This window comes from Diadema setosum, chromosome 10 (assembly GCF_964275005.1).
Source record: "Diadema setosum chromosome 10, eeDiaSeto1, whole genome shotgun sequence".
Classification (NCBI taxonomy): domain Eukaryota; kingdom Metazoa; phylum Echinodermata; class Echinoidea; order Diadematoida; family Diadematidae; genus Diadema; species Diadema setosum.
The window spans coordinates 1,798,412-1,819,740 of record NC_092694.1 but is presented as its reverse complement, the minus strand read 5'-3'; the positions used below and the strand labels follow the sequence as shown (position 1 = coordinate 1,819,740).

General features: G+C 38.4%; 1 protein-coding gene across 1 annotated transcript; it reads left to right on the top strand.

The window, feature by feature from the left end:
* Window positions 1-10,799: 10,799 nt before the first annotated feature.
* LOC140234393 (GH3 domain-containing protein-like) lies at window positions 10,800-15,933 on the top strand. Its single transcript, XM_072314443.1, has 6 exons — window positions 10,800-11,301; window positions 11,999-12,137; window positions 13,134-13,301; window positions 14,162-14,313; window positions 14,809-14,894; window positions 15,709-15,933. Exons 1-6 carry the CDS (start codon window positions 10,800-10,802, stop codon window positions 15,931-15,933), a joined length of 1,272 nt encoding a protein of 423 aa, XP_072170544.1.
* The last annotated feature ends 5,396 nt before the right edge of the window (window positions 15,934-21,329 follow it).

Below are 21,329 nucleotides of genomic sequence, written 5' to 3'. Positions count from 1 at the left end.
AGCGTACGGATACATTACGTACGTACGGAGGGTATAGTAGTACGCCATCGAACCATCGATTCCTTGTCAGTTTTATTTGATTTTTGTCATAATTTGTTTCAAATTACTAGCAAATTTCATTAAAAAAAAAATTGAAGAGATTGATCATATTTTTACCATTAATGGTTGCATGAAGAATGCTCCAAAATCGTTATCATATTTTGAACTTAGAATATTGGTGCATACACATTTTTCAATAGTAGACGGCGAGTTGTAATATGTTCTTAAAATTTTCTGTAGATTTTGATTTTTTGTGCTATTTCCCCTATTTTTGGGGTGCTGAACATGAATCCACTTGTTGCCATTTTTCTAACAGACGTCTTCAGCCGTTGCCATGGTAACGCATTATTTTCCTTAAACGAACATATATTCTTCATTAAACATCATAAAAATATCGTTGAACATACAAAATATGTCATAAAGATAAAATTTATATGATGTCATGGTTTGCCTCATAGCAATGACAGTTACCATGGCAACAGCTATTTCCTAAGAAAAATTATATTTTCATGAAAAAGCCAGAAAACATGACAAGATTGAGTGAAATATTTATCACAAATTGCTATTTTGATTATCAGCTTATTTTTCCACTATGTTCATTTCACCTCACTTTCGTTGCTATATCAACAGCATGACAAAAGCTGCCTTTTAAAGAAAAATAAGCATTGCGATTGAAAGAAAAGCAAGAATAAAATTCGTCAGTAGATGATAAATTTCTGTTTAGTGAGTTTATTTTTGTTTTTGTGCTGTTTCCTTTATTTTGGGTCTGCCAAACACGAATCCACTTGTTGCCATATTTGTAAATGACATCTTGCAATGGCAACGAATTATTTTCTTTGAAAGAACATGTATTCTTCATTAAACATCATACAAACATGCGATAAACACCAAAATAAGTCAATATAAACATATCGCTTCAATCAAATTAAAAATCACAATTTCCGACTGTCACGGCTACCTCATTGCAATGACGGTTGCCATGGTAACAGCTCTTTTTTTAGAGAAAATTATTTTTTCATCAAAAAGCATGAAAACATGAGAAGATTGAGTAGCATACTCATTACAAAGTACTATGATAATTATCAGTTTTTGTTTTCACTATGTTCATGCCCCATTGTTATCGTTGCTATTGGAACAACATGATTTTTTTTTTCCCCAGAAAGGAGAAGTATCTCATTAAAAGGAAAGAAATAAATAAACGATCGATTTTTGTCGAGTTTAATTTTTTTCGGCTCTTTTCTATTTTGGGAATGCTGAAAAGGAATCCATCTGTTGTCGCTTTTCTAAATGATGTCTTCAGCCATTGCCATGGCAACAAATTATTTTCTTTAAAAGAACATGTGTTCTTCATTTAACATCATGAAAACAGGTTGCTAAGGCCAAAATATGTCAATATATACATTTCTCTTCAATTAATTAAAAAATTCCCCCTTTTTATTCAATTTCATGGTTACCTCCCTCATAGCAATGACAGTTACCGTGCTAACATTTCTGAAGAAGAAAATACCGATATTTTAATGAAAAAAATTGAAAATGTGACGAGATTGAGTAGCATATTCATTACAAATTATTATCAGTTTTCGTTTTCACAACGTTCATTCCACATCATTTCTCTAGCTATAGCAATAACATAAGAAAATTGTTTTTTCAAGGAGAAAAGTTCCATAGCAATCCGTTTAAAATTGCTATAGGGGAGGTATCATAGTCATTTAAGGTTTACAAATGTCTTGGAGACATTAATGATGAAACAGAGTAAATCATGGCGAGAAAATCTGAACTTTTGTGGAGGTTTTTACACATTTGTATTGCTTATTATTTGTATTTTGTATTCCCTATGTATTTTTATGGTAAAAAATATTCCTTAACATGATGTTGCGAATAGGAACAGAAATGATGTTCCATGAACAGAATTATGTATGGCTAATAGTCTTGTTCATTTGTAATACTAGTACTTCAAAACTTATGCCATAATTTCAAGATTTTTTTTTCTTGAAGATTTTGTTTTTCTAAAAAATTTATGCATTTCCATGGCAACCATGTTAAATATTAACCATTATTACAGATAAGGTTTCGAAGGTGTAATAGGATCAGAAATTCAGCAGGCTGTCTAAATGTTTGTGTTTTTACTTATTTTTTTAGTATATTTTTTCCTTCCTTATCTAATGATTAACATTATTTGTTTTTCTTTAAAAGGCAGTGTTTCTCATGTTATTGCTATAGCAACAAAGACGATGTGGGATGAATATAGTGAAAAAAGAACTGACAGCAATTTGTAATAGATACATGTATGCTATTCAATCTTGGCATTTTTTCATTTTTTTTTCATGAAAATATTATTTTCTGTGATAAATTGTTGTTACCATGGCAACTGTCATTGCAATGAGGTAACCATGAACTTGGAAATTTTTGATTTTTTAATAAATCAAAAAGACATGCTTCTGTTGACACATTTTGTTGTTAACATCATGTTTTCATGATGTTTAAAGAAGAACATGTGCTCTTTTAAAGAAAATAATTTGTTGCCATGGCAACGACTGAAGACGTCATCTAGAGAAATGACCATAGGTGCATTCCTGTTCAGCATCCCCAGAATAGAGGAAAAAGCTCAAAAGATTTTAACTTTACAGAAATTGATCATTTGTTTATTCTTTCTTTATGAAACAGTTCTTCTTTCTATAAAAGAAAACTGTTCTTATATGTTGTTGCCACAGCAACGACAATAATGTGGGATGAGCGTAGTGAAAAAAAAAGAAGCTGGTAATCATAATAGGACCCTAACTGGTAATCAATAACTACTCAATCTTTATGTTTTCATGTTTTTCCAATTAAAAAAAGATCATTATTTTCTTTTTAAAATATCTGTTACCATGGCAATCGTCATCGCGATTAGGCAGCTATGGCATTTGGAAATTGTGATTTTCAATTTAATCAAAGAAATATGTTTATATTGACAATTGTTGGAAATTACAGTATGTTCTTCAGATATGTGTTATCTACCAATTTATTTCATTCTTGCTTTCCTTTTAATTGAAATACCTATTTTTTCTTTAAAAGGCACCTTTTGTCATGTTGTTGCTACAGCAACGAAAAGGAAATGAAATGGACATAGTGGGGAAAAAAGCTGATTATCATGATAGTAGTTAGTGATCAATATTCCAATCGATCTTGTCATATTTTGTCGCTTTTTCATGAAAATATCACTGTTTTCTTTAAAAATAGTTGTTACCATGGCAACCATTGCTGCTATAAGGTTACCATGGCATTATAAGAATTGTGATTTTTGATTGATTAAAGAGATATTTATATTGACTTGTTATGGTGTTTACAGCATGTTTTTATGATGTTTAATAAAGAATACATGTTCTTTTAAAGAAAATAATTCGTTGCCATGGCAATGGCTGAAGACGTTGGTTAGAAAAATGGCAACAGGTGGATTCGTGTTCAGCACCCCCAGTTAAAGAACACCCCAATATTGAGACAACTCGCCGCCTACTACATAGAGCATACCATACTTGTAAGATTAAAAACAGTAACAAGCTCTTTGACACAGTCGCGGTTTTCTCAAAACTGGCATGCAAGTTCAAAAAATGTGTATGAGTGAGATTTTCATGACTCAGCATCTCGGCGCACGCGCATGTGCTTGAGCGAAGGAGGGTGTGGGGTTTGTCCGCCCTCCCACGGTATAGGGAGCTTTTTCAATTTTTAGATCTTACGGTGCCAGCTGGTGCATACTTAAGTGACTTTTCAAAACTTATTTTGAAAGACAAAAGGGAAATATGTGAGAAAAATGGGTGTCATGTGTGAGATCGCGAGACAGCCCCTAAATGCTTGAGTCTCACTCACAATGCGTGAGACTTGGTAGCTCTGAACTGGCATGCGTTGTAATTGTGTCATACATGTGTACTATAGTAATGACTAATGTGACCGTGGAGGTATAACAAAATGTGTACAGATGTAGCTCCATGGTGATACAGTACTTGTACGGTGAAACCTGCCTTAGCAGTCACATTGTATGTCTATAGCGGCTACTGAAAAATCCCCCCCCCCCCAGAAGAGCCCTATCTATAACGGCCACTCTTTTCGTTTCCCTTGGGTGTGGCCGCTATAGACAGGTTTGACTACATGTGCTTGTACGGTCAAACCTGTCTGTAACAGCCACCAAGGGCAAGAGAGACGAAAAAGTGGCCTTTGTATACAGGTGGCTACTACAGACAATGTCATGGCTTTTCTCTTGAGGGAATTGTGTTTAGTGGTCGCATGAGACAGGTGGTCGCAATATATAGACGGTGGTCGCTACAGACAGGTTTGACTGTGGGCCCTACATCTCTCCAACCTGGAACGTACTCTCGCGAAACGATGGATCGTCTCAAGGCATGTAGGCCTATTGGTGTCGCTCTCTTGCTAATTAAAGGGGATGGCTAGTAGGGCCTAGTATAGTTATTCAACTGATCAGTGGGAATCAGTGGGAATGTTGGGGGATGATTGTTCCAATCCTTGTGGGATTCATTTAAGAGTACATTCTATTGTGTGAAAATTATTTGCTTCAGAATGGTCTCATGTTCAAGTAATGTGCGTTTAATGCTTCCAGGTTAGCATGCCTGTACAGTGACGGGGCGATCGTTAATGATCACCCCGTCACTGTAGGATACAGGCATGCTAACCTGGAAACATGGCACGTGTATGAACTCAGGGAATTATTATAATAGGCATATACATATAATTTAAACTATATGATATTATTCATAGACCCTAAGTTAATATACATCTATCCGCATCTCTTTTTCTATCTAGAAAAATAGACAGTGACTTCCTTCTATTGTACTGACCATAAAATGATATCCTTTCATACAGACTGAATATTTAGGAGTATAATAGGGTTTTAAAAAGAAATCATTGAACTACGGCAATTTTCACAATGTTAATTTCACAATTCATTGGAAGGCATATTTTTTACTCTTTTTATACAAAATATAAGCCCTATCATAATAGGAAAGTGCACGTCTGTTTGCAACACATAGAAAAACATACACGTGTTTATATCTGCATTGGCATACTGCATTCCAGCCGTCAATCACAGTGTTTCAGTCCAGCATCGACACAAAACGCTCATCTTATTCCATCGCATATCCGTTTGATCGCTCTTTCAAACTTTACTCATCCACAGAATACACACCAATATTGCAAAGCTCTTCTCAGACATCTTACCAAAAATAATTGAATACGCAATAACTTAGTGAATAGGCCTATATATTTCCATTGAAGCAGTCTGTTAGTGTTACTTCCTCTCGCCATGCAGGGAGGTGAGCATCTCACCTCCCTGCTCTCGCAAAAAATTACATCTTGCCTCGGATTGGTCGCAGATCAACTTGTTTTCTTCCTTCGTGTCAGCTCGGACTCGGAATAGTCAGACTCTGATGCTCACAGGCTACACAACTGCAGTAGAAACCCGTGTTATCGATGACGTCAGGGAGGTACTCACCTCACTGACGAGACCAAGGAGTGTCAAAGGGCTCACCTCCCTGACGAGGCCAAGGAGTGTCAAAGGGCTCACCCCCCTGACGAGGCCAAGGAGTGTCAAAGGGCTCACCTCCCTGACGAGGCCAAGGAGTGTCAAAGGGCTCACCTCCCTGACGAGGCCAAGGAGTGTCAAAGGGCTCACCTCCCTGACGAGGCCAAGGAGTGTCAAAGGGCTCACCTCCCTGACGAGGCCAAGGAGTGTCAAAGGGCTCACCTCCCTGACGAGGCCAAGGAGTGTCAAAGGGCTCACCTCCCTGACGAGGCCAAGGAGTGTCAAAGGGCTCACCTCCCTGACGAGGCCAAGGCACAGAACTCTCGGCGGGCCAAGGAGTAGCCTATCAAAGGGACTGGTACTGGTTTAGCTGAGGACCGGTGAGGATTCAGGTTTTAACTTTGTGTGTGTGTGTGTGTGTGTGTGTGTGTGTGTGTGTGTGTGTGTTTGTTTGAGATGATGAGAAACTTATTATAAAATATGAAAGAGCATGTAAATTCAAGAAGGAGTTTAACGTTTATTTGATGAAAATTGGCCTTGAAATTTCTGAGATATCCAAAACAGAGCAATCCTATATGTGGGTCCCACCTTTTATCATAGGATCGCTTTGTTTTACTTTGTTTTTTGGATGTCTCAGCCATTCCAAAAACAGATTTGCATCCAATAAACTTTGAATTCCTCCAGGATATGGTACTATACGCGAGCGCGTATAATTATGTTTTGCATGATCGATTTCGTAAGTGGTTTCTTAATTGGTATTTTGCAAAAAGTTAAAAGCCCAATCCTTATCTCCGACAATAGTATACCACTCCTTTATAGGCGAGCTCGATCGCGGCATCGCCTAGTTTAAGGTCCTACCTCCTTTGGACTATTGATATGAGTCTAGCCCACTTACAATAAAACTGATAATTGGCACGATCTTTATGAGCGCCATTTTACTTAATGAAATCCTCAAGACGCACTTGGAGATGAAAACATGAAGAGAGAATAACACCACTCATATAACCTATTACCCCCCAAAATGACAATTATAAAACAAAACAAAAGTCAGTTTAACTGGAAGTATAGCGGGGACTGGGGAGGGGAGTGGGAAGGAAGGGCTGGGCGTACACGAGCAAGAATATTTGTCACACCACTACTGCTATATGTTCTTCCTTTATTTGCATTGTTATCGCTTATTTACACTGTCATGTGATAGATCCATGTGCATTCATGGGATGCAATTAAACTTGCTTCCAAAAATGGAAACTCTTTATACAGTAACCTTGTACTATGCACCTTATAAAGGGCCTGTTATGCTAACCAGGGAGGTGTCTGCATTGGTAAGACTGGGAGGTGAGACGAAATCGAAAGAAAAGCTGTACTTTGCCCTCTGCGGATGTTTTACGCTTCATTACAGCTCCTGTACCTGAAGACCTTCAGTGCGGGCGTGCAATTTCCTGATAAAGGGGTGGAGGACCAACCTGTGTATTTACATGTCTTATGTAAGAATATTTGGACTTTTGTGTGCATCCGTGACAGATCAACATGGCGACTGGTACGCTTTACAAGCAAGTCATAGGAGCTGCCTTATCCCTGCATCTCCTTGCATGGTATCTGTTTTACCTGGCGTTTTCGTTCTCCAGCATCGCATGGAAATGCATCGGCCTTGGTAAATATATTGATACCTCACACATAAGATGTTATGTTATTTTCGGATATACCATTTGAAATGTAAGTGACGATACGCATCTGTAACATTGTTCTACCAGGGTGATTCACTTCCCTGGTGGGTTCTATACTCATTTGTTCCTTTGATGACTGCGAGGTTGATGCTGCCTGTAATTTTTTCCCTCTTTGCATGTAATGTGTCTTGTGCACCTTTTTCCTACGCTGTCAATATAGGATTATGTGACTACAAATAATAATCATCGGTGCTTCTGAAAGTGAGATAGCAAAAGTACGAACTGACTATATAATCTAACACAATCCCCGTTCTTTACAGGACAAGTAATTTATACATGCGAATTGAGTGAATGCATGAATATTTATAGTAGACCACATCAATGACAGATTAGGGAAACTGGGACAATCCGTTTAAAAGTTACGATCTTTTTATGTTTCTGCGCAGTCACTGCTGCATGAGAAGACTACAGTGTAGATGTCACAGGCGTAGAATGAACACAAAATGAAATAAAGAGAATTTCACCATTTTTTTTTTCAAAGTGCACATTTCCTCGACTTGTCACTGATGTGTGTTATTGTTCCACCTGCCTTCATAAGTTCTGAAAGAGGCATGCAAGTCAAGTGTTCTTGTATTATGGGAGAAAAGTGAAAATATGTTTCATATCATTCATAACTTCATAACTTTTGAAGGGATTTTTCCATTTCCTCAAACTCTCACTTATATGTTCTACTGTATTGCTGCGTTCACTGAGTCAATCCGCATGTCTACGGAGCGGGACTTATTTGTGAAGAATGAGAATTTTTTTTTAATTTATGTTTTACCGTATAAACATTGCACACACACACACAAAAAAAAAAAAAATGTGGGTTACTGCAATAGTCGGGCTTTCGTTCTCAACGTCGTGGGTCGTGCGTGTAATCTTTTCTATTTTCTGGGGGTTTTTTTCAGTTTTCTTGAAAACCCCATGACCTGATAATGTATTTTTTTTTTCAAACTGAGCAGGTAAAATCCCTAGGGTGCTCCCTCCCTCACATGTGCTGTTCATATAGTAATAATAAGAACGTATGGAATGTAAGACTAATTAAACCCCATGGTCTCTTGTTAATATTTTCGATTTCCTTCCGTTCTCGTGATTTATATCTATAATCACACAGTTATGCTTCTTTCTTTACGTGCACACAGGACCCTTTGGGAGAAAAATTGGCAAACTCAAACTACCCTAATTTGAATACAGTGTTCATCGAATGAATGAATGAATGAATAGACAAAGTCAAAAGGCCCGAGGCCTATACACTCCTAAGCTCGAAACATAACGCCTATGCATGATAAGTAGGAGCATGCAAGGGAAGGGGTTATCTCACAAATCATGTATATCTAAGCGAAAACTTAACATAAGCGTGAACGAAATCGAAGTGGGAAGGTGGGTACACTGTCCCCACCCCCACTTAAAAAAAAAAGAAAAAGAAAAAAAATACGGTTTCTGAGTGAAGCATTCCATATTGTTTTTTTTTTTTAAGGGGGAGGGGTATACCTCCCCCCCCCCTTGCCGTAAAATGTGTGTGTGTGTGTGTGTGTGTGTTTGTGTGTTTATTCATTTATATTTCCCCTACTGGACACGATACAAACCTGGCAAATGTTTCAATGAAGGGGCACATTTTTCATTTTTTTTTTATTTCCTTGCCTTAAGAGGGCACTTGGCCCCTCACTGCAGTGTGCCAAAATTTTCAGTACAAAAAAAAAGTTGCCTCTTTTCTCAGTTAAGATTGTGCTCGCCCCCCTCATGTTCTCCTGATCCGAAGGCTCAAGACCAGTTTAGTGAGCTATTAATCGCTCTTTGTCCAGCGTTTGTCGTCCGGCGTCCGTCGTCCGTCGTCCGTCGTCCGTCGTCCGTCGCGTGTCGTGCGTCGTGCGTCGTGCGTCGTGCGTCGTGCGTCGTGCGTAAACTTTATTTTTTAACATTTCCATCTTCTTCTTGAAAACCCCATGTCCGATTTTCATCAATCTTGGCTGGTAGCATTTCTTGGGGGTAGGATCTCAATTTGTTCATATGGGCACCATGCCCCTCCTCCCCTCCAATTATGGAATCTTAGAAGATCTTCTTCTCTAGAAGAAGGGCGCCATCCTCCCCCTGGGGGGCCCCGGCGGGACCCAAGCACTCCAAAATTAAAGAATATCTAGAAACTTTCTTCTCTGGAACCAGAAGGGATTTTAGAGCTGAGCTAATACTATGAGTTAGTAGGCCTACATGAATGACTGTATCCCTATAGTTTCAAGTTTGTCATGGCAGACCCAGGGTCCCCCTCTTAGCGCCGGGGGGGGGGGGGGTCCAAAATAAAAATGGACCCCTTAATTGTATATTTTTTATTTGTATATTTATCTTCTTAACAACCCCTTGATGGATTAATGACTGCGTGGAAGGTGATCTTGCGATACTTGGGTGAGCGCGAGACCCCAGGGTCTCTTATTGTTTTTGGTTAATGCGGCACATTATAGTGAAATGACGCTTTGTGTGTGTGTGTGTGTGTGTGTGTGTGTGTGTGTGTGGTTTTTTTTTATTCTATTCCTTCGTTGGAGAGATTTTCAGCATGTACAGTATTTCTATTCTTATTTTGCCTATGATGGACTGTGTCAAATGTTAGATAGACGCAAAGTTGGTAAATCCTCCACCGTAAAGCACATATATTATTCCAAAACATATCGAGCACTTTACCCCTCATTCGTTTCATAACGGACAGCGAAGAAGAGGCCTTTTCCTATATACTCATTTCCTGTCCGAAGATGTCCAAAAAATCAAATACAAATGTGTCAAAATGCCCCTCGGTGTGTTTGAATGTGTCTTTCTTGACTGAGCGGTGCAATGCCTTTTATTATCTATTTTATTACTCGGATCCCTTACGATATTCTTGTTTTAAGAGCAAATACATTGTAATGATGTAACTTCGATACCGTGTATTTCTTACGCGGGCATGGTCATAACAATAAAACTCGTCAACTCGTTAGTCACAGCAATAAGCTGTATATCATTCATTATTATGTATCTTTATCTATTACTTTATACTAGGTATTCTTGGAGGACTGAGCCTATTTTTGTCTCTCATCTACGTCTGGGCTCTGAGTCAGCATCCTTCACAACGCCAAACGTTCTCCGCCCTAAGTTTCCACATTCTTATAGATCTCGTTGTGAAGGTGTCATGCCATTTCACTTTTGATAAACTAAACAAGTCCTGGAAGTCACCACGAGAGTATCAGGAGCGTCTTCTACAAGAAATCATTAAGCTCAACGGAAACACAGAATATGGCAAACGGTTCCGCCTTCAAGAGATGGCATCCCTGGCGGATTTCCAGAAGCAACATCCACTGACAAGATACGAGCATTACCGTGGGTACGTAGATCGCATGATGGAAGGTGAAGAGCGCGTTATAACAGGAAAGACACCAACCTCGTACTTGCGCACCACGGGAACAACGGGAAAACCCAAGTATATTCCTCACACCTCGAAATCTGAGTTCCTGTCGAAAGCGGGAATAGCTATGTTCATTACACTACGTCGTAATCACCCTGGCATCGGTTCTCTAAAGAAAACAATGTACATTTACGTGGCACCCAAAGTATCTCAAGCTAAAAGTGGCGCGCTGATTGAAACCATCGGAAGGTTGCCAACGGAGAACGGCTTGTTCTTTTCATCCTATACATCTCCGATTGAAGCATTCAAAATCCACACGGGGTACGAAGCCAACTACATCCACCTGCTCTTCGGTATGCGTGATCGTGATATTCGGATGATCATGTCGGGTTTCGTCTCGGTCCTCCTCAGCGCTCTCAAACAGCTGAAGTTGTGCTGGAGGGAAATCGTCCAGGACATGGAGAATGGAACAATCAATTCCAAGCTTCATCTTCCGACAGAGATTCGTTCGGGCTTATCCGAAGCATTTGGTGATGGAGATCCGAAGCGAGCCCGGGAGCTACGTCGGGAATTTGAGAAAGGGTTCACTGGTATCGTGAACCGAATTTGGCCGAGTTTACAGGTTGTGTTTGCAATCGACTCTACAGGGGTGTGGCCGAAGGTTGACGGTTCATTCAGTCAAGGTATGTATAATAGATAAGTGCTAACATAAACAACTCAGAGTGTTCAATGTTATTCCTTGCACGGAAAGAAAACGAAGCTAAAAAACATTAAATCAGCACATTTCCGAAAACAAATTTCAATATGTCTATAGCAAGTTTATGAAATGCCACGGTGGAAGTGATTAGTGTTTGGGGCATAGCTTGTTTGAAACTCTGCACTATAAAATAATGATATAAATATTTTTTTTACTGTCTTTTCTGTGTGTTATTTCGTATAGCATTATTTAGATCTTAGTTGTTTACTTCGATGGCTAAAAACATCAATGAGGATTAATGAACTATTTAGAGTTTCTTTTTTTTTTCAAATGGCAGTCGGAGTTTAGTTTAAACATGTTACACAATATTGACAGTGAATAAAATCTGATGCTGTCTTAAGAGTAATTAAGCTAGAGCTCTGTCCAGTTTGATATCAAAGATAATAATTATGTTTTATTCGCGCTGCAAATACACACGACCGGATCCAATTATCTATGTAATTATGCAATTATGTTATCTTAGCTCTTTGCGCTAAAATGATGGCAAGATTCTTTAATCAGAAGATGTTTGTTTTTGCCCAAGCTTCCCCGAAAGACAGAATTTCAAGAATAGGAACAGAGCGAGTGATTTAAGTATATATAGCGTCGTCATGTAACCAGTTCATTATGTTCTTGTTTCACAGGAGTTCCGCTGTTTACAAGCGGGTTCGGTTGTACGGAAGGATTCTTGGGGGCAAACCTTGGACCAAAGCTCAGCGATGTGGATGGTATCATACCTCTTCCATCCGTCGTGGTTTCAGAGTTTATCAGATATGAAGACGTGTGAGTGGATATCATAAAATAGCTCTTTTTATACTGTTTTTCTTCTTTCTTTTCGATATGATAACGACAATTTTAGCTGGTCAATAATGATCATCATTACAAAAAGCGCGCGTATAGTCAACAAGATCATTGCAGACAATTTAAGACTTAAAATGTTATCTCATAACAAATCAAGGAATAGATTTAAACATGTCCCCTCTTCCTCTTCCCGGCCGGTATTAAGGACTCTAGGCATCTTAAAGGTCCTGTTTACCTTAATCACCGTTAAAGTGATTTAAAAATGTTTAAGATATCACCTTTGATGCATTTGTGTAGGTCAGTTGTATCACAAAACATCCTACCATACAACATTTTTGCAATATAGCCTAAAATACCGTAACTGTACAGGAGACGGTTTAGTCTGGAAACATTTTGTTCACATTTTGTATATTCAGCAATGCTTCACATCGATTATATTGGTTCAAATTTTTACATTAGTTTCTATCCCTATAACTCACATTTTAGAACTATTTTGAAGCACTAATGCAGGGTTGTTGTTTTTTTTGTTTCATCTGCAAATGATAAATTATGCCATTAATCATCTTGTGACTAAGAGCAGTTGGGCGCCAAGGGGGGAGGGGCAACATCTTCCTTACCACAGAGCTAGGCCAGCACATTTAAACCAGTCCGGTTCCCGTGACCATGGTGACAGGGAAGAATGGGTGTAAGAATTGGCCTATCATAGATCAGTGCAATTAGAAGACGAGCTTTTATGGTTTCGAAAGATATCAATCGGGAGCGTGTAAACATATACATGTATAGGCCTACATGATACTGCTCTTTGATTATGAGGGACTGATATTACCCTACTAAATTTCATGAAAATAACTTTAACTACATGTTTAATTTAATCTCCGGAATAACGAACCTTTAGACCAACGAACCTTCGGGATAACGTACTGTAGCCCCCTAAAATTATCTGCATTGATTGTACTATGTTTAATCACATCATATCAGAGATAAGGAGCAGCCCAGGACCTATTTGATGGACGAGCTTACACAGGACGAATGCTACGAGGTGGTACTGACCAACGGGTACTCGGGTCTCTACCGCTACCGCCTCGGTGATGTGTTCAGAGTAGCGGGTTTCTATCATAACAGCCCAATCCTGAAATTCATGTTCCGGTAAGTAGTTGACATAAGGACTGTAGGACCATCCCAAGGTCTATACTTAATTGCACAAAAGTATATGATATCAACTATGGAACACTCTTCCAGTCAAAAATAGATCACGAACCATTTCCTTTTAGAATTATTATGAAACGGAACTTAATTTCTTCATGAATTTAGATTATAAATCATAAAGTATTCTATTAAGATATTACAGACTGCATTTTGTTACATAGTGACATTACGATGTATCACTGGTCTTATTTGCTTGAAATCCAAATTATAGTTTGTTAACAATAGATTCATGCCAGTTGTTCACATGCTGTCTTATCACATGCTTATCACATATTTATGATGGTCTCTTTAAATTGCATATACAAGCCAACAAGTCAATATAGGGGCCTACGCCTGCCACAATCACACATACACACACACACACACATTATGCATGATCACACACAAATTAAAGTTAATTTACTGCCTTCAATACACGCAAGCACATGGTGATGTGCCTACAAAAAAGGTGTATTATACACATTCCCCAACAAAATGAGAGACGCGTTCCTTGTTTCTGTCAAAATCCACTCACTTCACTTCCGCTGTGTTCTCTTATTATATCGCTATGTCATATAGTTTGAATGATAGTTTAACTCATTGGGTTAAAACTATCTTAAATTGCTTTCTTCGTGTCCTTTTTTTTTTCTTATCAGGGAGTGGAGGAGGGTTATATTTGTCCTTATTTACTCAAAGCCAATACTTTCTTCCAGAATTTACCAGCCAAAACTCATATTACTCATCCAAAACAAGCAAGCAAGCAAGCAAGCAAGCAAGCAAACAAACAAACAAACCCACAAACTATTTTCTCCTCTATGAAGTATCGGACAAATCCTCAATCTCAAGTACGAGAAGATGGACCAGAAGGTACTCGATGCTTCCATACGAGCCGCGGTAGCCCGGTGGTCTTGGTGCGACAGTCTGACGGATTACGCAGTCGCCGAGAGCACTCTACTTACTGATGATTCCTCTGGTGAGAGAGCATCCCATCTTTTCATCTTTTTCCGTCATGTTTCGACGCCTCTTATATTCCCCTTTCACCACTCATTTGCAATGCTTTGATTTTATTTCTGATTTTTTTAAAAAAGAAATGGTTTTGATTCTGTTACATGTGAAATGAGCGTCGAATATATATTTTCGATATCTTTTTAGATTTGGTAAACATTCCTGCATGCAAAGATTTTCAGTGGTTTATTGTCGTTCCAAGGCATTGTGTGCACAATTTCAAACGTCTCTCAATAATTTCTTTGCAACGAAAGGACTGAGCTTATCGATTCGGTGCGCATGCAAAGTTTTTTTTATTGCACTTATTTATCTAATATGCATATACATGTAGCAACGAGGAATAAGAACATACACTTGAACCGTGTATAACAGATCTCATTTTATGCCTCGTCACATTCCGTGCTTTTGCATGGTCACTGCAATGCGATATTAGTCTTCTTTTTCCCCACATTTTCTGATCCAGGTGAAGAAAATCCTTATTATCTCATCTTTTTGGAACTAGAGACTACATCGCAATCACCCTCTCTGACACAAAGTGAGAAGGACAAGGTATGTCATCCCAATCTGTACAAATCTCGCACATGTATTATGCCTGTAAGTAATTTGCCCGAAAAACGTCTCTTGAAAATTAACAAAAACAAACAGAAAAAAAACAAATGTAAAATTTACGAAAGATGCGGTGTGCATCCTTACATAATCTCTTGACTCACTATATATCCTCAAAGAGTCGACAGCCTAATTATAATGGAGTTCCTTGGAGGCACACGATTTTCCCTCTTTTAGAGGTACAGTAATGACGCACAACCCAACATTACTCAGCGAGACATGGGACTCAGACCCGAGTCGTCTTGATTGAAGGCAAAACGCCACCGATTTCTGCGTCTCTATCAATCACAGATTATTCGTTCTGATGGAGCTGATGTTTCGTTGATTACAAAATTTCGGTAAGTCACTGCAATGTAGTTCGTACGGCGATATTTTGTACAAGCTGAAAATTAATTCAATATACTTGAAGGGCTGACGCCTATTCTTCCCAAACGATATCCGTGGATGTCAATCTCGTTATCTCGTCGCCAAGTGGGATGTTCAGAAGTTGAAATCGATCTACAACATCATCTCATTTATTGTCAGTATTATATGGGTTGTGAATGACTGAACTTGCTCTATAATGCAAATTTGCTGCACTGTTTCAATAGTAACAATTTGCATCATAGTGGCATTTTACATTTATTTTTTTATTTTTTTATTTTTTTCATTTGCTCAACAATAAATCAACCTTGCACTAAATTCTGGCAACGAGAGGTTGATATCCGTTTGTTTCCTGATATTGCTAATACGTCCGTCGTGCCCATTTTGTTGACAGGTTGACGAAGAACTCCGCAACCGAAACTGCGACTACGATCGCCTTCGTGGGGAGGGTAGCATATCTCACCCCCGCATCCACCTTGTTCGGCCAGGAGGGTTTGATGCGCTCCGAGACTACGTTCTCCAGAACACTGGGGCCACGGCTAACCAATACAAGACGCCACGCAAGCTGCGCACCATGGCTATGGTAGACGTTCTGAAGGATCATGATGAAAAAAATTAACCAGCGGAGCTCATGAAAATTCATTTTGCTATACACCCAAGCGATTCTTCACTCCTCTATCTTTATGCAGTTTAGTGAATCGTCTGCCGACCGTAGTTACAGGAGGAAGCAAACTGTCGTTAAAAATGTATCTTTCTATACTATAACGCTAATCTCATCCACTCGATACCTCCCTTCCTCATTTCATTTCAACATGGTCCACTCAACTGTCATTTGCTTCTGTATTAAATCACAAGCACACATCAACAGAACACTGTCTATAATCAATACCATCAGCTGCCATTGTTGTATTGCACTACTTTCCATTTACAATCAAACTCGGCATGCTTATACGAATTGACCCAATGGCACAGAAAGGGTTAACTAAAGATGCATTTGTCTTTCACATTGCCATTGTTTCTGCCTGGTCTCTATTTTTATCAATCGTGTTTATAGAAATGTCACGTATTATCATTCCTTTATTATAATTATGATTTTATTATGATGTGATACGATAATTGTGACATGATACGATATTGGGATGTGATATGATAATGACCACATGCAACATCTTGATGACGAGATCAGTCCAACATTGCTTTAGACGGATCTGTAAAAGTACAGGGAAACATTGACAAACGCAGTGTGTGGGAAGAGAGGGTTCGAGAAGTTATGTAAACAGGTACAGTGAAACCCCGTTATAACGAGTTCGGTTATAACGAGGAACCGCTTATAACGAGGTGATCGTGTCGGTCCCGTTTTCCTTTGCGTGTAAACCTATGGCAGAACGAATCGGTTATAACGAGTTCTGTTATAACGAGATTCCGGTTATAACGAGGACAATTTCGGTAAATCATGATAAAGAAAAACATAAGCAATTTGATCGGATATAACGAGGTTCCATTTCTTGACCAAATTGCCGCTTTCAAACACGCGATAAACGAAACATTGAAAACCGAATTCACGCTATCCACATCTTTTCCCGTTCTGCAGAGAACCGTTCCTTCCATGTTATCTTCTTAATCACGAGATAAGACACAGGAATACCTTCCGATGTTCCTACTAAATTATTAAACATAATCATTCGATTTTATTTTTCGCGAGAAACGCGTGCGTGATATGAGGTCAGACCATAGCGCAAGGAGAAAAAAAAAAACAAATAACGCATTCAAAAACTTCCATGTATAGCGACTATTGTGACCAAAAATGGACAATGAATTGGAATGCGTGTGCAACTCATTATATCCTTTCCAATTTTAGTTCCGACTTCCAGTTCTTTTGCTGGTTTTGAGCAAATATGAGTTTGGATGATTAAAGCTGAAATAATAAAATCATCGCCCCGATCCCGCCGGGTGACAGTAGCGTTAAAATAGTTGAGTAACGCATGTTAACCTACTTAATCGGTGTTCAGAAAAAAGAAACAAACGCATTTATTAGTTTGAATCGATCTGGATTTGTTCATTATCATTTAACTAATGATAATTTAAATATGAGTGTGTATGATCAGAGCAGAAACAATTAGTGAAATCATCGCGATCCCGCCGAGTGACAGCAGAGTAAAAATAGTTGAATAACGCATGTTAAGCTACTTAATCGGTGTTCAGAAAAGAAATAAACGCATGTATTAGTTTGAATAGATCTGGATTTGTTCATTATCATTTAACTAATGATAATTTAAATATGAGTGTGTATGATCAGAGCAGAAACAATTAGTGAAATCATCGCGATCCCGCCGAGTGACAGCAGAGTAAAAATAGTTGAATAACGCATGTTAAGCTATTTAATCGGTGTTCAGAAAAGAAATAAACGCATGTAGTAGTTTGAATAGATCTGGATTTGTTCATTATCATTTAACGAATGATAATTTAAATATGAGTGTGTATGATTAAAACCGAAATAATTAATGACATCATCGCGATCTCGCCGGGTGACAGTAGCGTAAATATAGTTGAATAACGCATGTTAACTATACTTAATCGGTGCTCGGAAAAAGAAACAAACGCATTCAACAGTTCAAGAACGGATGTACAAAACGCGAGGAGATTTTCGGGAGAAAATAAAGAACGCATTTTTAATCCCTTCGAGCGCAACGTATTGTATAAAATTACAGCCAAATGATTCATGAAATTATCAAATTCCCGCTGGGCACCAATAGCGTAAAATACCTCGGAAGTTAGCGGTAAACAACGCACGTATGTTAACTCTGAAATCATCGCGATCTCGCCAGGTGACAGTAGCGTAAAAAAAGTTGAATGAGGCATGTTAATCTAAATCAGAAAAAGAAACAAACGCATTTGTTAGTTTGAATAGATCTGGGTTTGTTCATTATAACAATTTTAACACTGCATTTCACAGTGCTGATTTTTTCTTTCTTTCAGAAGGGTCTACCATAGGTAGACTGCAGTGTAGGTAGGGCCTACAGATTTGCGTAAAAAGGATGACAACCTCCCACATTCAATCCTGTCGCATATTTTTCAAGAACGGTCGTACAAAACGCGAAGAGATTTTCGGAAGAAAATAAAGAACGCATTTTTAATCCATTTGGGCGCAACGATCATACATTGGAAAAGATTAAGCCGAAATGATTCATGAAATCCTCGCATTCCCGCTGGGCACCAACAGCGTAAAAATACCTAGCAAGTTACGGTAAACAAGGCCTGTATGTTGCGCTGGTGTTTAGAAAAAGCTTAACAAACAAGAATTACAATAAAGAATTAACTTATCATTTCAGCCCCTATTTCTTCGTCTAATTCATAAATAATTTTCCTTTATTCTCTCAATAATAACGCTCAATAATTGTGCAATAACAACTCAAAGGATATGTTCTTAAATTTCATTGATGGGTATATGACGCCATGCTTATGTTTTTCTTTGTTTTTGATGCGTACAGTTATAACGAAGTACCGGTTATAACGAGGTAATATCGCCGGTTTTACGGACCTCGTTATAACGGGGTTTCACTGTAAATATAGTTTATAAGAAAGATGTTAAGCGTATATCGTGTTCCTGCCTTTGGGCTCGGGCGCACACTGCCATGTTCTACTATCTTACATAATAGCTACAACTGGGATTTATATTCAGATAGTTTTGCAATGAATAGTCCTATCCAAACGACGTTCTCACAATCTTCATATTTCTACTTCCCTGACACGCGTATCCATCCTTCAACATGAATAACTCGAATGTCTATTAATTACTAACTGCAATGTTCATGTCTTCAGCAGAGTATTTTGCAGTCAGTTGCGTAGACAATATTGTATCATATAACTCATGCTCCCCATCGGAATGAAATGACAAAATAAAAAATGACTAGTCGGTATAATCATGGACCTACTACACGATGGGCATATGGACCATGAACGGAGGTCTTTCTTTGATCCAATGTTCACCACCGCCACCTGATTATGTGCATCTTAATGAGTACATTCAGACGTTTGGACAATGACGATTGTGTAATCGTGCATCATTACTGACAAAAGAACCCGGTTTCCCTCATTTCGGTCCTATTTGGCTGAGGTGCCTTTTCAGACTCAACTGCCTTTGAATAAACACCAATGATGGGGAGCAGCAAACCTGAAACAAGGACAAATTTTGCGTCACAAAATTTGTAATTACGTGTACTGAAGCGGCCACTTCCGGCCATGCATGTCACATCCCTGAATGGCAAGACAAGCATGTCGTCTATACTGTCACTGCCCATGTTTACTCTGAAACAATGTGCGACAAATGGGGAAAAATAGATTACAAATCACAGTCAACCTGCTTAATTACTTGCTTTTTCTTGTAAAGTACTTATATTTCGCAAATAAAATTGCTTTAGTGATGATTTCGCAATATGCACTACAACTGCACATGCATTTTTCTTGATTTAAGAGAGTTATTATCTTCTACGCACGTAGTTTTTAGATTTCTCAAAGCGCCGTCTTGTTTTTATCCAGGCTGGCTGTCGGTGGACAACACTGGATCAAAGCAGGAAAGCATGTTTTGACAGAAACAGGTGCACGAATTAATTAACGAGCGATGAATGTCTATGTGTAGTAGGTCCATGGTATAATGATTATATGGAATAAACTAAAACTTGCTCATTATGACTGTTGTATAAAAGAGGCCCTAAGATGAGTTTGATTTGATTTGATTTCTTTACACAATGCATATGCATTAAGTACAAGATATTTTACACAATATATGAATAGTTTGCACATGGTGTATATGTCATATACCTTTTTGTTTTGTCATAAGATATTGAAACCTTGACTAGGAAGTCCGGTAGATATAACTTACACATTATCATTTGCATAAACATTAGACTTCTGTATATTATTATTTAGATTTCATCGTTCATACTTAGAGATATGATTGGAGGAGGAAAAAAAAGGGAAGATAAATTGAGAGGAAGATAAAGAGGGATACTCTACACATGGAAAAATTTGTTACTAACAGTTTGATCGTCGGTATATGTTGCTTTATTTTTCACTAAGGTCAGAGTTCAAAAGTTAAGAATTGCTTTTCAGTCGAATATTTGTATTTGTGAGTTGTGTTTTCATATCATGCGTTCACTTATTCATCTTGATGAATGGGTTAGTTTTAACTAAATCTATTTCTTTGTCAACAGATATCCAATTCCACCGCTTAAAATTATGATTAATTTGTGTTTATTCCACGTATTGATATACAAATTCAATTTTATATCAATCTTCTACAATTTGTAGTTGACTTTTCCTCAAGATCAACCACTTTAAAAAAAAAGTCCAATTAAAGTGCAAGACAAGTATGTTTTGACCGGTTCGTAAAGTCACAGCCAGAATTTCGGTAACATACTACTATATGTACACTCAATCTGTATACACGATGTCAGTATTTATGGGCCTCATGTAGGATCCTGTTAGAGGATCAGTATCGATTTTCGTCAATCTGCCTTAATTACTAGTATGTAAAAGTGTCGATGTTATTTGCTGTAATAAACTTTATGCAAATTACAGTACTCAAGGACAAAATGGAAATGGATCATTTGTGATTGTGTGATAGACAACATCTAGATCATACGATGTATGATTGTTGCTCCGGAGGGGCTAAGGTCACATGAGGAATGCCACAAATGCCATATAGTGTGTTTAGGTCCCAGGCTCGATGACATTATCATGTACCGAGCTATAGATCTGCGACGCGAACGCTACTATTGAGGACGACGCTGTTAGGCTAGAAATGTTGTTCTGCACATTCGCGAGGCAGGCGTTTATTGTTCAGCCCTGGAGAGGCTGCGTCGTCTTAGCGATCGCGTCGCAGATCTAAAGCTCGCTGCTATTTTTAATGCTGTCAAGTCTTAAGTTTATTCTTCGCCGACGATACACTTTTGTATCGTGTGGTCGCAAGTGGGATGCTCAGATTCTGCAAAATAATGCAATTGACAAAAAAAAAAG

Bases quoted from the DNA above. Each gene is read 5' to 3' on its own strand.
- LOC140234393 (XM_072314443.1), top strand. From the start codon at position 10,800: ATGTACATTTACGTGGCACCCAAAGTATCTCAAGCTAAAAGTGGCGCG. The intron at 11,302-11,998 runs GTATGTATAATA...CTTGTTTCACAG, and splicing joins TGACGGTTCATTCAGTCAAG to GAGTTCCGCTGTTTACAAGC. The intron at 13,302-14,161 runs GTAAGTAGTTGA...TCCTCTATGAAG, and splicing joins ATCCTGAAATTCATGTTCCG to TATCGGACAAATCCTCAATC.